The sequence below is a fragment of the Chrysemys picta genome, chromosome 5 (genome assembly GCF_011386835.1).
Source record: "Chrysemys picta bellii isolate R12L10 chromosome 5, ASM1138683v2, whole genome shotgun sequence".
In the NCBI taxonomy this organism is placed as follows: Eukaryota; Metazoa; Chordata; order Testudines; family Emydidae; genus Chrysemys; species Chrysemys picta.
In genome coordinates this window covers 82,380,369-82,396,790 of record NC_088795.1, presented here as the reverse complement: position 1 = coordinate 82,396,790, position 16,422 = coordinate 82,380,369, and the positions used below count along the sequence as shown (strand labels likewise).

The 16,422-nt window shown below is 41.7% G+C and overlaps 1 protein-coding gene across 2 annotated transcripts; it reads left to right on the top strand.

The window, feature by feature from the left end:
* Positions 1 to 885: 885 nt before the first annotated feature.
* Positions 886 to 10,842, top strand: CCDC110 (coiled-coil domain containing 110). 2 transcript variants are annotated; one of them, XM_005282000.5, is made up of 6 exons: positions 886 to 1,190; positions 1,277 to 1,381; positions 3,053 to 3,105; positions 3,755 to 3,820; positions 7,012 to 7,122; positions 8,162 to 10,842. In XM_005282000.5, exons 1-6 carry the CDS (start codon positions 995 to 997, stop codon positions 10,355 to 10,357), a joined length of 2,727 nt encoding a protein of 908 aa, XP_005282057.2. In that variant the 5' UTR covers positions 886 to 994; the 3' UTR covers positions 10,358 to 10,842. The 2 variants fall into 2 exon arrangements, with proteins under 2 accessions (XP_005282057.2, XP_042697957.2); XM_042842023.2 differs by lacking the exon at positions 3,053 to 3,105 and having other exon boundaries at positions 1,005 to 1,190.
* Positions 10,843 to 16,422: the final 5,580 nt, after the last annotated feature.

Below are 16,422 nucleotides of genomic sequence, written 5' to 3'. Positions count from 1 at the left end.
CAACAACAATAACATGCATTACTAAGTCAGTCTCTACTGACCACTGCTAAAGCAAGCCTGCCTGCCTGCCTGTGGCAACAGTTCAGTGAGGAAGGAGCAGTGGAGATAAAGAAACTGACAAGGAATTACATTTGTTTTAAATTTCCCAGGGCTTATCATCAACAACAGGATGTGAAAAATTATGTATGAAAAGTACAAGGACAGCATGCTTTCCAGTCCTTGGCATGGGCAGAGGAAGGGAAGAGACTTACCAGGGGCAATGGGGCAAAAGAAAATCCCCATGTGTGTGTAGAGAAAGAAACATCTTCACTTGCCCCATTGTGTTGTAGTATTGCCAACTCCAATTGTTTGCAAGTCAAGTCCCAGCAAATCATGAAACTATCGACAAAAATAATGAGATTTACAAAATAATAGCTCTTGGGTTCTTTTCACTTTGCCTCTTGCCTGGGGCTGGAGCCTTTTGGGTTCCCAGTCAAGCTTTTCTCTGCACCATGAGAGCTAGCAGCTTGCTGGCTTTTAAAGAAAGCTGTGACCTGATTGCAGCAGCTGGGGCTCTCAGGAAAGCACCCGCTGTGGGGTGAGCTGGCAGTAGTGGGGTCGTGCTAAGGGGTGAAGTTTGGATACAGGGGCAATTGCCAGGGACTGGAGAGGGGGCACGGTTTGCAGGGTAGGGAATGTACTTTGCACCAAAGGGGCTCAGTGCAATACAGTTGGATTGTTCTCTGTGCATTCCCAGATTGCCCATCCCCACAGCACCCCCACACCCTGTATCCTGCACCAGCCCCCACTGTGCAGGGCGCCATACACAGTTACCTGCCTCCGCTCCACAAACAGGCGTTAACAGAGCACAGACCCGGCTCCTCCCTTGCCCCCCACGCGCCGGACGCCGCCAGCGAGCTCCCTCCCTGCGGCTAACCGAAAGCTCCAGGGGAGTTCGCGCCACCAGGCGGCGCGAGGCTTCTAGCAGCTGGAGGGGCGCGTGGTGGGGGGTCTCATGGCCTCCAGGGGGCGCGCGTGCGTCGGGAGCAGGGAGCAACGGCTGCCTGCCTTGCCACCACCTCTGCTGCCGGGAGAACCGTTACCTGGCAACGCGAACGGAGGCAGAACAGGTTGGGCAGTTCGGGTCAGTGAGAAGGGAAGAGGCGAGTGCGGGCGGGCGCAGAACAAGATGAGACAAGGCGGTGGACACAGTGAGTCACACGCGCAGGCCGGGTCGGGGGACTGCTCGGGCGGGCGCAAACAGTTACAGAGGATGATGATTCTGTTTGCGTTGCAGGGAAGGACTGCGGGGACAGCAGCGGCGGGAGCAGGGGGCAGGAGACGGACCCCCTGCCGATCTCCGTCTCCGGGGCCCTGGCCAGCTGCGAGGAGGCAGGTCCGGGTAAGATTCCCCCTCTGCCCAAAATGCAGGGTCCCCATTGGCATCTGCCTCTGGGGGGGTACCATGATGTGGTGTGATGTCATTGCATCCTCGCAGTATGATGTGGTGTGATGTCATTGCATCCTCGCAATGTGATGTGGTGTGATGTCATTGCATCCTCGCAGAGTGATGACATCTCAGCACCCTGCTGTAACACCACAAATATATTCATGGCTCCTTGAATGCCCACAGCCAGCTTGAGGCAAATGGGGATCAACCCCTGAACCTGGGGACATGTGGCAGCCTCACCCCAGATACTAAGGCAGAGGATGCTGTGTAATGAACAACCCCAGGTGCCAGCAAAGCCAGGCCAGTGGAGAGAGGCCAGGAGCAGCTCCTGCATCAGAGGATGTGCAGAGGAGTCACATTATGGGGATGAGTGATGGAGCACTGGGTCTTTCTGCCAAAATGGGCAGTAGTGAAACAATTAACAGTGTTGCCATTTAAATTGTCATCACTGGTCTTCAGAGTTAACACACCAGTGAGATGAATAGGAGCAGTTCACACCTCTCCCTGCTAGCGTCCCAAGCTGTCTGCATACCCAGGAAGGCATTGCTACATGTGGGGCAGTCATAAAGTGTTCTTCACAACCTAGAATTATTTTTTGTAACAAAAGCTTAAATTCCTCACAATCTGATGGGGGCCTTGTGCTGAAAGACTGGAGGAACTCATGGTGTTTAGGTGCAAATGAAAAGCAAGTCATAAGTTAGCAGCCAAGTTCTCAGAAGCATGTTTTTAAGTGACATTCCTCATGAACTAGAGCAGTGATTTTCAACCTTTTTTCATTTGCTTACCCCTAAAAAATTTTAAATGGAGGTAGGGACGTCTGTGGACCCCCACGGGCTCCATAGTACCAGAGGTTGAAAACCACTGGACTAGACTGAAACAGGCAAGGGCCTAAAGGCACACTCTCCTGATTAAAACAATGGTTTTGGCCCCGCTTCATTCTTCTGCTGCCTAGTGCTCTCACTTGGCCACATGCAATAGGATGAAGGGTCCCCCAAGAGTAAGCTAACACCAATACTGCAACCCCAAATGTTAAAAAATCATGAGTCAGGCTCACCAAAAATCATGAGCTTATGTAAAAATAATAGATTTGGTGTTCTTTTTATTTGCCTTCTGCTTTTTGAGCCTTTAGAGTACACTTGGGTCATATTTTGAAGCTTTCTCCACAGCCACAAAGGCTAGAAACTTACTTTTTCTTTAGGAATAAAGGCTGAAATCATCACATATCCACTTGACTCCAGGAGCCAGGGCTTTAAGGAAAATAATAATTATCATGAGACTCAAAACAAAATCATGAGAGTTGGCAACACTAACAAACACACTTGTTAGCTTTTTCAAGAGAAAGTTAAGTTAGCATGGTGTGCTCTGGGGAGGGTGTCTCACTATTTGAATGGGGTGGGCTTGGAAGGGAGAATCATCCTCTGCCCATCCAAAGGCTGAGAATCATTAAATCATCAGCAGGTGCCAGGATAGGGAAGGAACAAGCTTTTCCCCTTCCTCCCCAGTTTGAGCACCAGTGCAGAGCTGATTTCTCTCTCTCTCATTGCTCTCTCACTAGACATTTAAGGTTTCTGCCTGTGAATTATAGATACTATAACTGTAGGGTTTGATGCTTTTATTTTTCAGATAATTATACATCAGGAACAGAAAGTCAAATCCAACCGCAATCAGCACTAAAAGTATGCTAATTTGATCCAAATTATTAGCACAAAACATTTTTGAAGCTTAATAACTAAACTGATTGTTTCAGTACATCCATAACTGTATATAGTGCTAAAGTTTCCAGCAGGAAGACCAATTTGCAGATGTAGTCTGAGGCCATGTAGTTTGCCACTAAATATCTTTTCAACTGCAGTTTTCTTTTAATTATAAACAAGTTTTGTACCTTTTTTAACCTGATTTATTTGACTATGTCCATAAAATGTCTCTTACCTCCTTTTCCCCCCTCTTCCACTAGTTGGGAACATGCTTCCTAAGCAAAATGTGTGCAAATTAGGAACGTTTTTGCCCAACTTATACTCATTCCTCTAGCTCATGCATTCATTGTGTTTGTGAGTGCTTGTGATCCAATTCAGATTCATTCACACAGGAATTCTTTTTCCAAATGAATCTGAATAGGAAAGATGTTGGAAACTCCCAATTCATTTCAGATAAGCCACTAAGTAGCCATTGGACAGTAAAAACTTTCTCTTGCTAGTCCGTGAGGCTGGGTCCAAACTGGCAATCTAGAACTGAAAGGGAAAATGAAGTATAGTAAAGAGAATTGTTCTAACTCATCTCAATCTGTACAAACCTCACAGCTTTCTATTATTTATTTTACAAATTTAGATCCTTCAACAACAGCTGAAATCATTTCAGGCACTTCAGCAACAGACTCTGCTGAATGTTAATATGGTAAGAGCAGAAGTTAAGTATTCCTAAAATAAAAGGAAAAACCCAACAATCTCCTACACCAACTTTTTAGGTACTGACCTGGGTATCTTAACAGAAGTCTCAAACCAAACAACTTTATTTTGCAAAAAAATTGATTAAACAAACCAATAGCTCTGTTAATACTGTAGTCTGTGTTAAAAATCAAATTGCTGATTCTCTGAAAATGAATTTCCTAATTCTTATAAAATTAATAGACATGACCATTTAAGCTGTTGGTATTACCAATAGCTGAAATATATTTTATCCTAAGAATCAGGATCCTGTTTTTATTATACACAATTTAAAAGAACATTACAGTTACTTAGCTTATTAAAGCTATATTTAGCTTACCGTGCATGTTAAATATGTGTTTGATCTGCTACTCAACATACAATAAAATAATTAATAAGGTAGTTTATTCTATACATTCTATCTAGATTCTTGCACTGCACCAATCACAGTGCCAAGGAGGACCTCAAAACAGGCAGTGTTGCAAGGGAAAAGGAGCTGAATTAGAAAAAGAGAGGGGGCCAAAGTCTTCTCTCACAGTGGTTTAAATCTGAAGTAACTCCACTGACTTCAAAGGAGTTATTCCTGATCAGTCTAAGAGAGAGCAGAATTTGGCCCATACTTTTAAAACACCACTTCCCCAAAAATGCTAGGCTACCATTTCAGGAACATTGTTCTGCCCTTTTTCAACTCACTTTCTAGTGTAAAAAAATAAGGTCATGGTGCTGCAAAGAACTGATCATATACTTAACTTTATACACTGTCGTTGATAGTGGAACTACTAATCCCTGTCCCTGCCATCCATTTGCATATGCCTGGGGAAAAGATGAGCTTAGCCATCTAGTCTTGTTTTCATGTGGAGAGAGTAATCCTTTATCAACTGTGTCTCTTCCGAAAATGAAATATTTCTGCGTATACAGAAAGGTGATAAGTAACAGTCAACATGGATTGTCAAGAATAAATCATGTCAGACCAAGCTACTATCTTCTTTCACAGGGAAACAAGCCTTGTAGATAGGGGGAAGCAGTAGATGTGATAGATCTTGCCTTTAGTAAGGCTTTTGACAATGTCTCACATGACATTCTCATAAACAAACTAGAGAAATATTGCCCAGATGAACCTATTATAAGGTGGGTGCGCTGTGCACAACTGTTTGAAAAAGCATACTCAGAGAGTAGTTATCAATATTTTGCAATCAAATTGGAAGGGCATATCGAGTGGGGTCTCGCAGGGATCTGTCCTGGGTCTAGTTCTGTTCAATATCTTCATAAATCATTTGGATAATGGCATAGAGAATACATTTATAAAGTTTGTGGATGATACAAAGCTGGGAGGAGTTGCAAGGACCTCAGAGGACAGGAGTAAACTTCAAAATGATCTTGACACACAGGAGAAATGGTCTGAAATAAATAGGATGAAATTCAAGACAAATGCAAAGTACTACACTTAGGAAGGACTAATCAGTTTACAAATACAAAAAGGAGAAATGACTGCCTAGGAAGGAATGCTGCAGAAAAGGATTTGGGGGTTTTAGTGGATCACAAACTAAATATGAGTCAACAATATAATACTGTTGTCAGGGGCGGCTCTATGTTTTTTGCCGCCCCAAGCACGGCAGTCAGGCGGCCTTCGGCGGCAAGCCTGCGGGCAGTCCGCAGTCACGTGGATTCAGCAGCATTTCTGCGGGTGATCTGCTGGTCCTGCGGCTTCGGTGTAACCGCCGCCGAATTGCCGACGAAACTGCAGGACCAGCGGACCTTCCGCAGGCACGCCACCAGCAGGCCGCCCCCCGCGATTTGCCGCCCCAGGCACGCGCTTGCTGCGCTGGTGCCTGGAGCCGCCCCTGACTGTTCACTTTTTTTGCATCATTCTGGGATGTATTAGCAGGAATTTTGTAAGTAAGACACAAGAAGTAATTCTTCCATTCTACTCAGCACTAATAAGGCCTCAACTGGAGTGTTGGTTACCTAAGAAATTACCTAAGAAATTAAATTAAATTTGCAGTCTGAATTCTATAAACTAAACAGTATTTGAATCAAGCAGTGTCTCACCCTTACAGATGTTATCGTTCCTTAATACACAGCCTGGGACGACCCTCCCTAGTTCAAAGTCTTTGTCCTTCAGATGTGTTTCCAGTGTTGAGTTGTAGTGGGACTGGGGCCAAGTCATGATGTTACATCCCCTCCTTTATAGTTTCTTCCAGCTTGCTGGAAAGATCTTTTGCTATGACATGGGTTAAGCGATTTCCATTGTATACATGCTCTCTCTGAGAAGTCTTCTGGGATGGTTGTTGGGAGTGTGGATTTCCTTTAATCGGACATCAGCGTAACTGGCTACTCCTTTGTTGTACCTGAAAGGCTGGTTGTGGGTGTTCACAACCTCACAACGTATTTCAGTAGCACACATATAGCAAAACTTCATAACTTCACATACAGTGATAGCACATACAATCCAACAAGCTATTAATATTCAACAGATCAAGACTTTTAAAATGATACTTCACAAGGCATACTTTATATAAAACATATCATAATTATATGACAGTGGTGAATATGGGGGTTCCAGTGCTGCTTTGAAGTACAGAGTGTCACCACCAGTAAATAGACTGGGGGTGGAGGCCCTGGGGTGATTTTGGTCAGATCCTGGTGGATTTTGGTCAGATCCTGGCAGGCACTTACCCCACAGTGGCGGCTCCTGCAGCTCTTGTGCTGTGGGGCTGGTTGGGCTTGGCTCTCCGCCCCAGGGTAGCAGTGCCGCTCTGGTTTGGCCCCCGCCCCTCTGACTGGACCAAATTTGTGTGAGTGCAACTGTGACATGGCTCATGGGGTTGCAGTGCCACTCATTCAAATTTGGCCTACCTGGATTCCCATCGTCATGACGGCTGGGCACTGGGTCCCCAGAGGCTGCAGTGCCTGGACCAGGGAGGTGAGCCCAGCCAGCACAGGAGCTGCCACGCAACCCTTTGAAACATTCTGGTGACCCTGTCCTGACCCCCAGGTTGAGAAACCCTGGTTTAGATAATATTTAGTCCTGCCTCCATGTAGGGCATTGGGCAAGATGACCTGTCAATATCCCTTCCAGTACTACATTTCTGTGATTATATGATTCTATGCTTTTCTGTAGATGCCTTTGAAAGATTAACAGTCTCCATATATCTTTTTCAGGTACAATCTGAAATCAGTGAGATACTGAATAAAAATATAATTGACGTCAAAACTCCACAGTGTAGCCCAGACAAGCTTCTGATGACCAGCACACCTCCTGAGATGGCTATGGTATGTTACTTAATCCTTACCTGCAGCTGAGTTGTACATTAAAATATTTTGTTGCATTGCTGTTCCTGAGAACTGTATGTTTTCTGTAAAACATAATCAAAGCAAAGGGAAATTCTGGGCACAAAACATGCCCATGGTAATTTCCTTCCTAACATAAGTAATGGTCTTATTTATAGTACAAGTTCACCATAATTCTATCTTAAGAGAAAACTAATTGAAGTCTACAAAAACAGTCATGTTGGGGGACCTAATAACAAGAAGATTGTCCCCCCAACATGGTTAAAGCACTGTTCCTTTTCTACTGTAAATAAGATTTCAACCAGGGCCTCCAAACTATGCTAAAGCTTTGGATTGTATTAAGGGAACAGCTCCTATTGAATGCAATGGGGGTTTTGTATGTGTGTCTGAGGGCAGAGTTTGTCTCACTCCTGTGAAGTGCTGAGTAAACAACATATTTTTTAACACAGATATAGCACCAAGTCCTGTTTGCCTTACTTGAGTAGTCCCATTGAATTCAGTGTGACTAGTTGTGTAAGATTTGGCCATTAGCTTGTCTTTCCCCTGCTGCAAATGTTCATAGAAGACTCAACATGCTGAGTCAGCACTTTGGGCCTGATCCAGAGTGCAGTGAAGTCAGTAAAAAGACAAATTGACTCCCTGTGCTGTGGAACAGGCCTTTTCTAAAATAGTGTTCCTCTCCATAGCTAATAGGATGCTTTGCTTTCTGGAAAAATGGTTAAGTATTGTATGCAACGTTAGTAGGCTTCAGAGGGAAAAGAGAAGACTCTGACAAATGAAATGGGGCCCATGATACAATTTCTTAAATTTGTTGGAGTATTGTGATCTCCCCTTTCCAATTCTCTTGGAAAGATTAAGTGTCTCAATATGTTTTTCCTTATGTTAGACAGAAAGATTGTGTTGGCAGATAAAATCTCTTTTTTGCATGATACATAGACTTTACAACAAATTTGTTGTCTTGTGCCTCCAGTATTGTGAAAAACTATAGCCATTATAGCATGATTGTTATTGTTTTTTGTAGCCTACAGGGAGTCCAGAAACACCATTGTCTAAGAAGAAATTTCACCTTGATAAGAAACTCTGTACCACTCAATCTGTGGAAGCAAATTCTAATACTATCTTTGGAAATGTGGTCAGTGATGTAAATATTTCACATCAGATTTCATTAAAAGCTGTAACAACTGGAAAGATTGAAAACTCAGTAGAACCAATTAAAAACAAAACTATGATTGCTCTAAAAAATGATTATAAATTGAAGGATTATGCCAAAAATGAATGTTTTCTACCTTGTACTAATTTGGAGGCTGAAAGTATGGTGCCTCCTAATGAGAAAGTAATTTCGGATGAATCTAAAGCTCTTGTGCCTCTTCTCAAATATAGTGATGGACTTCATTTAATAGACAACTTTAGCTATTCTATCAAGCCATTAAAAGAAGAACGTCAAAAGTCTCATGAACAGGAACTAGCACATGCATTTGGACATCAGAATATTTCCTGTAGTCAAAGTAATGTTTTTGATGATATGTCAGAACAAGACCAAGAAAAATCTGCTCTTTTTTTATCTAGAGAGAAATTACATGTGGACTTAAAATCAAGGAAAATTTCAGAATCTGAGGAATCGGTAGACAGTTTGCATGTTGCTCTGGTTTCCCTTAAAGGAAATAATCTGAGTCTTGGTGAAGAATTTAATAAAGACTCTGAATGTGACAGCTCACAGAATTCTTCACATATAACTATATGCAGTACACAAACAGAAAGTGAAACCAAGAATAAAAACAAAGAATTGCATAGCACTGACAGTGGTGTTGGCATGTTCCAGTTAAATGTCATTTCTAAAACAGTAAAAGATAAATTACTAATGTTCGATCACATAGAGAAACTACAGAAAGAAAAAGAAAAGCAGCTGCAAATCATAAATCAAAGGTTACTAAAGCTTGGAAATCAGAACTTCTATGAAATCAGAGCTGACGAGTACACTGCAAAAATGGAAGAGTTACAAAATTCCCTGAAAGATTCTAAACACTTGCAAAAGAAAGTGATGGAACTTGAGAATGAAAATGTAACTCTCAAGTCAAAAATGAAACCTCTTACTGTTATCATAAGGTCTCTAAGAGAGAGAAATTCACAGTATGAGAAGCAAATTAAGGATTTAGTTGAAGAAAAGAAAAGCATGCACGTCAGGTTAGTTAAATCAGAAGGAGACAGCAAAGAATGTATTAAAGAAGTGAAAAAGTTGTTAAAGAAATGCAAAGAACTTCAAGAACAAAAGAAAACTCTTGAGGGAGAGAGGAGTCAACTCTGTACTGAAAACCAATGTATGATGCAAGCATTAGATGACTTCAAAATTAATAACCAGAAAGCACAAGAAAATATGATTGCTGTTATCAGTGAAAAAGATAGGCTTTTTGCGAAACTAGAATCTTTGCAAAAGGAATCATCAGTGTTGCAAGAAGCAAATCAGAAACTAGAGATAAAAACATCCCAACTTGCAAAAGAAAATAACTCACTTGAAAAAGAACTTGAAAAAAATCAGATTGAAATACGACAACTGAAAGAAAAAGAAAATGTAACGAACTCTGAACAGGAGACTCTTCTTCACATAATGCAATCACTTAAAGACAAAAAGCTTGATCTTGAAATGACATTGCAAGAATGTGCTAATGCTAGACAAACAATGCAGAAGGCTCTTGAGAAGGTCCAGTCAGATAAATCTTACACAGAGGAGAAACTCTTGACCGAACTTCAAAATACAAAAGCAGAAAGGGATGTTTTGAAGACTAACTTGTTGAATATGAACAGAGAATGGGAGAATTTATCAACAGTGGTGGCAAATATCACAGAGGACAATCGGGTTCTTAAAAAAAACCTGCAGGAATGTAAACAAGATACTTACAAATATGAAAATAACATCAGAACATTGAATGAAGACCATTTACTAATGGAAAACCATCTGCGGACGATAGAAAATGAAAGGGATGTATTGCAGTTTGAATTTCGCCATCTCCATAAGGATTATGTTAATCTAAGGGACCAAATTACTGTTCTGGTTAATGAGCAGCATAAACACAGTTACATTTCAGGCCAGGAAAAATATCACTCCATGTATTCCACTGAAATTTGTGAAGAAATTTCTGATTACAGGTATACAGCTTTAGAATGCAATCCACAAGGTATGTGCTGTACTTCGCAACATCTTACTGCACAAGTGTTGTTTTAATTTTAATTTACCCAGTTTGAGCACCAATTAACTTTTTAGGTAAATTACTTACCAAAACCATTACCACACTGTACATTGGTTTGAATTCCCTGCTTAGGAAAACTCTAGGTGTTTTGGTTTTTTTTAAGCCTGAAGCAGTTTAAGTCTTGGTTGCTTAATTTAAGAATTTTTTATTTCCAAAAAAAAAGAGATTCTACATAATACAGACATGATTTTTATTGTAATAAAACAACCTCAAGGAGACCCTGATCCAAAGCCTATTGAAGGCATACTTCATTTACTTTAATGAGCTCTGGATTGAACCTTGAGAGTGCTACGTTGTGCTTGGGTTTTTTTAATTGTCCTGAAGTATCTCTTAAAAGGAATTACTCCCACTATTTTTTAAAGAAAACTGTCTTTCTTTTCCAGGCAATTCCAGTTAAACTGCAACAGTCTTGCTTCAGAGAAATTATAATAAACATTCTTTCTTTTAAACCAATTAAAAATTCTGCTGTTCACTTATTTCAGTTTTCAGTTGTCACTTCAACAAATGCTCCTTTTTGTTTGAAGTTTCACAAGATGAAATTTCCCATATGCTTTTCTGAACACTTGACCCTTGGCTGTATTTTATAGATTCATATGGGCAGATCCTCAGCAGATGTAAATTGTCACAGCTCCACTGAAGTTAATGGAGCTATCAGAATTTACCCCAGTTGAGGGTCTGCCCCCCTTGATTTTGTAATCTTTCAGTCAGACAAACTGCCTAACACAGCCCAGAGCATTTCACCCAGTTATTCCTGCATTGAGCCCAAGAATTTGAATTTAAATTATATACCCATCTGAACATATGGTTTAGAAAGCTATCCAGTCTTGCTTTATGGTTAACGATGACCAACTATCATTTTTAAATAGCAATTGCATTGTTTACACCAGATTCTAATGTTTTTTTAAATGTTTTAGTTAAAATAGGTCTTGACACATTTGCTAGCAAATTTAATTTTCCTGCTGCAGATATATGCCAAGAGAGGGCCATAGATATGTAGGGAGAAGGGAGGGGGCCTGTGGGATTCCATTACTGTATGGATATTCCTGTTACCATAGCCCATGGAGTTGAGAGAGGGAATTGCATCACAAGAATATCTCACATTGGCTATTTCAGCTATGGGGCTGAAGTAGTCTCTGTGTAGTAGTGACTCTACAGCCTGGATGGGAGGACTGTAGTTTACATTCTTAGCCCACTACACCTTATTTTTTGAGGGATTATTTTTAGTCACCTAAATAAATAGGGTTCTATGAAATAAATCCCTGAATGAAAAATAAAGCAAGGTAACTAGAAACAGGAGTCCTGTCAATTCCCTCCAGAGACTCATATTCACCATACTTTTTCCTCATGTAGTGCAAGTGGCACTCATTTGTTTCCATGTACCACAGAGCACAGAAATGAGAGAGAAGGCACCTAATGTTCAGTAGATGTATCAAGAGAGATAGTGACTCTTTTTGTGTGTGTGTGAGTAGATTTACTTCCCAAGAAAATGAGAAATTAACAGACCTGTCCTGAGCAAGGTTTAGTGTAGGCAGGTGCTGTACAAACATCATAATACAATTCAATTACCACAGCTTAACCCTGACCAGCAACACACCTGCTATTCTAATCTGGACCACTTGTGCAGAGATTGCTACTCATTTGAAACGGTGTGATGGACAACTGAGGACTAAAGGACGAATGTTACATTCACTCACATTGTAAGCTTCTCAGAGTAGGGACTATCTTATTATTTGTTTGTACAGCACAATGAATCCCTGTCCTGATTGGCACCGTTGGGCACAACTGTAATATAGATACTACTAATAATGGTAACCTAAATTAAAGACTCTGAATTTAGGTCTCCAGAGGTGAAAAGCTAGTACACTAACCCAGTGTATCATTTACCCTGACTTTCCCCATGATTCAAAACTTTGAATGTTGTGCAAATCTAATGGTGTATAGAGGAAATTGCCTGTTCAGAAAAATCCCTGTTCAGAGAATTCCATTAGAGATAAGTGTTCGTTGCCACCACCACACCCCAATATTTGGAGCTGAATGTGAGAAAAGAGCACTTATATACCCCTGATATATAATACTATACTATAAATATATTTTAGCATTCCTTTTATTTATATACAATACTAGTACAGTTAATTAATGAATGACTAAGAAGTGGATTAAAATGCTTGTCTTGTTTATATGGTAGGGTAATGCACTCTATAGGGTTGTGATTTCTAAAGCGCACTGCCATGTTGTGCATTAATTGGTCCATGCAGACCCTGCTGGTGCACTTTAATGTAGTGCTGTTTAAAACTAAAGGTTTTCTAGTCTAGTGCACACCAGCATGGCCTAGATCAGAGGTGGGAAAACTATGGCTCGTGGGCCACATCTGGCCTGCGGGACCCCCCTGCCCGGCCCCTGAGGTCCCAGCTGGGGAGGCTATCCCCGGCCCCTCCCCCGCAGCCTCAGCTTGCTTCTCCATCGGCCCAATGCTCTGGACGGCAGGGCTGCGAGCTTCTGGGGCAGCGCAGCTGCAGAGCCCAGCCTGACCCGGTGCTCTGTCTGCACGGTGGCGACAGCGTGGCTGGCTCCAGCCGGGCGGTGCAGTTGTAGCACCGCCAGCCAGCAGTGCTCCAGGCAGTGTGGTAAGGGGGCAAAGAGTGGGGAGGTTGGATAGAGGGCAGGGGGTGAGGGTGTGAATAGGGGTTGGGGCAGTCAGAGGGCAGGGAACAGGAGGGTTGAATGGGGAGGGGCGTTCCGGGGGGGCGGGTGTTCCGGGGGGGCAGTCAGGAATGAGAGGAGGGGTTGGATGGGGCAGCGGGGGGCAGTCAGGGGCGGGGGTTCTCAGGGTGGTCAGGGGACAGGGAGCGGAGTGTGTGTGGATGGGGCAGGGGTCCCGGGGGGCTGTCGGGGAACAGGGGGGTTGGATGGGGCAGGAGTCCCAGGGGGGACAGATGGGGAGGGCGGCCCCCACCCCCACCCCTATCCGGTCCTCCATACAATTTCTGAAACCTGATGCAGCCCTCAGGCCAAAATTTTTGCCTGCCCCTGGTCTAGACAGACCAATTAATGCACAACATGTTAGTGCGCAGTAGAGCACTTTATTTCAGTGTATAGACAAGCCCGAAGTCTTCCTGTTCTGACGTTAAATATTTCTAGACCAGCATGTTTTAAAAGAATAATTTTGCTAGTGATAGACAGTGGTATTATGACACCACACTGAAGACCCAAACTCAGCAGTGATGTTAGGTTTTTTAGTCCTTGAGTTACTGAAGTGAAAGGACAAGATGCTGATTACATTTAATTCTGGTGAAAATATGGAGTAACTCCATTTACTTCAATGGAGTTGGTCCAGATTTATAGTTGTGATATCAAGATCAGAATCTGGGCCATGTTGTGGAGTGGATAGGTGACTGGCTCTGTCTTTAGTGTGAGGGAGCAGAGAAAATGACATTATTATTACTATGTATTTGTATTACTGTGGCACCTTATGTCTTCTCCATACAGTAACTCCTCGCTTAACGTTGTAGTTATGGTCCTGAAAATTGTGACTTTAAGCGAAATGATGTTAAGCGAATCCAATTTCCCCATAAGAATTAATGTAAATGGGGGGGGTTAGGTTCCAGGGAAATTTTTTTCACCAGACAAAAGACTATATTATTAATACACACACACACACACACACACACAGCATAAGTTTTAAACAAACAATTTAATACTATACACAGCAATGATGCTCGTGAAGCTTGGTTGAGGTGGTGAAGTCAGAAGGTGGAAGAGGATGCGATATTTCCCAGGGAATGCCTTGCTGCTAAATGATGAATTAGCACTCCGCTGAGCCCTCAAGAGTTAACAGATTGTTGTTAATGTAGTCTCACACTCTACGAGGCAGCACAAATGGAGGGAGGGGAGACAGCATGGCAGACAGAGACACACACACTGTGTGTGTGTGCGAGAGAGAGAGAGAGAGAGAGGGGAGCTGATGGGAGGCTGCAGGTCCACCCTGGTTCCAAGCCCCCACCAGCTAGATGCAATGGGCTGCTCTTTCTGCAAGCAATGGACAAAGCAGGCAGCTGCCAAACAACGTTATAAGGGAGCATTGCACAACTTTAAACGAGCATGTTCTCTAATTGATCAGCAACATAACAATGAAACAGCGTTAAACAGGATGACTTTAAGTGAGGAGTTAATGTACTAGATAGTTAATGGAGCACAATTTAAAGGCAGCCTCTGAGGAAGTCCTGCGTTCTACCAGAGAAATTACCATGAAGCTAGGAAAAGACGAGCTACAGACTTTTTATTTGTATAATAAACAGTAGCATCCAGAAGCTCTAACCAGAAGTGGGCCCCATTATGGTTGGCAATCAGGAATAACCCCATTGTGCTAGGCATAACACAGACACATAGGAACACACACATTTCCTGCCCCAATCAACTTACAGTATATGGGGAAAGGCAGTAGCTCCCATGAGAAGCACGTTAGCTTGGCCCACATTCTTGACAGCTGTGAAAATCTCTACTAACAAAGTTCAATAGATTTTTTTTTAAATTAAGCTTTAAAAGTTTTAATTAAATCTCCAATGTTTCCAATTTGTTAGAGAATGGAAAGATTGCTGAAATACGAAAGAAGCTAGAAGAATTACAAAAAGATAAGATGCACAGGGATGTAAAGAAACATTATAGTGCTATTTCAGTCAGCTGCACTACATCTGTAATCAAGGAGTCAAGTTTTAGAACTGCAGTCAAGAAGACATACAGTACAGTTTGCTCTGCTATCTAGTGATTTTGAATCTAGAGAGTTCAGCAGTGATGAATGCATCCAAATTATTGGCCATATATCTTTCTGATATTTCCTATGAAGATGACACCAAAACGTCAAAGGACAGCACTATCACTAATACCTGTTCAATAATATAAAAACTTTGAAATTAAAAAAGAAATTAACCATGCTTGATGTCTGTGGACTTGGAAAACACCAAAACTGCCATATCAATTAAAATATATAAATACTAGGAGGCCCTGTCCCACAGTAACTTTACTCAGGCAAAGCCTCTATTGATCTCAAGGGTTATTTTGCCTAAGTATGGACTGAAAGACCTGGCCAATACTTTCCTTTTCCTTTTCATACTATTAAATGTTGAAAAACGTCATGTTCAGTCTCAATTTTTTTTTTTGGCTATTATTCAGTGAATAACAAAGTGGTAGGATAGCCCAAGAATCGTTTTGGTACTAAAAGGAGTCTTCTAATACATGTTAACATAAAAACATTATCTTCGTGTAACAATTTTGTATATCTAAATGTTCAAGTTGGATACTTTGTGGATTTCTGTAATAATTTAGCTTTGATACACTAACAAACTGTTCTGAATACCTGGGAGCTTATAGAGACAAGGTGGGTGAGGGAATAATCTTTTATTGGACCAACTTCTGTTGGTGAGAGAGACAAGCTTTCTGTGTGGTTCGAAAGCTTGTCTCTCTCATCAGCAGAAGTTGGTCTCATAAAAAATATTACCTCACCTGCTTTGTCTCTCTTATAGTCTGGGACTGACATGGCTACACTGCATTGGACCTCATACCAATTCCAGGTGAATTATGTTAAGGGGGGTTAAAGTTTGTGTTTGTGGTCTCAGGTTATAAGAAACTGATTTTTTAGGACACAATAGATTTTTTTCATTTTTTTCCCCTTAATGGAAGTGAAGCCAAACTGCTCTTAAGAAAGATGACAGCACCTTATGCTGTCAAGAGACAGAGAGAGGAGCACTGTGAAGTGCAGATGAATGGAGATGGTGACCATGTTTGCTATGAAAGGTTGTGGTCTCTGTCCCTTTTGTAAACAATGGGAGATGGTGTCTATTTTGAGAAGTCCATCTTAACAGAAGGCGTATTCTTTTGAGAAGACAATCCAAATACAGTAATGCGTTTTGGCTTGGTTAAGATGAACATCAATCTTTATTGTTTCTAAAGGGAAACCATACATTTACTTTAGACAATATTTTATCTCTGATTAATAAATATTGATGTTCATCTCAGAAGAGGTAATTGCTGCTTATTGATGCCACCA

Excerpts from the sequence above, each read along its gene's own strand:
- CCDC110 (XM_005282000.5), top strand. The coding sequence starts at position 995 with ATGGCCTCCAGGGGGCGCGCGTGCGTCGGGAGCAGGGAGCAACGGCTG. Across the intron at positions 1,382-3,052 it reads CTGCGAGGAGGCAGGTCCGG|ATAATTATACATCAGGAACA; the intron begins GTAAGATTCCCC and ends TTTATTTTTCAG. Across the intron at positions 7,123-8,161 it reads CACCTCCTGAGATGGCTATG|CCTACAGGGAGTCCAGAAAC; the intron begins GTATGTTACTTA and ends TGTTTTTTGTAG.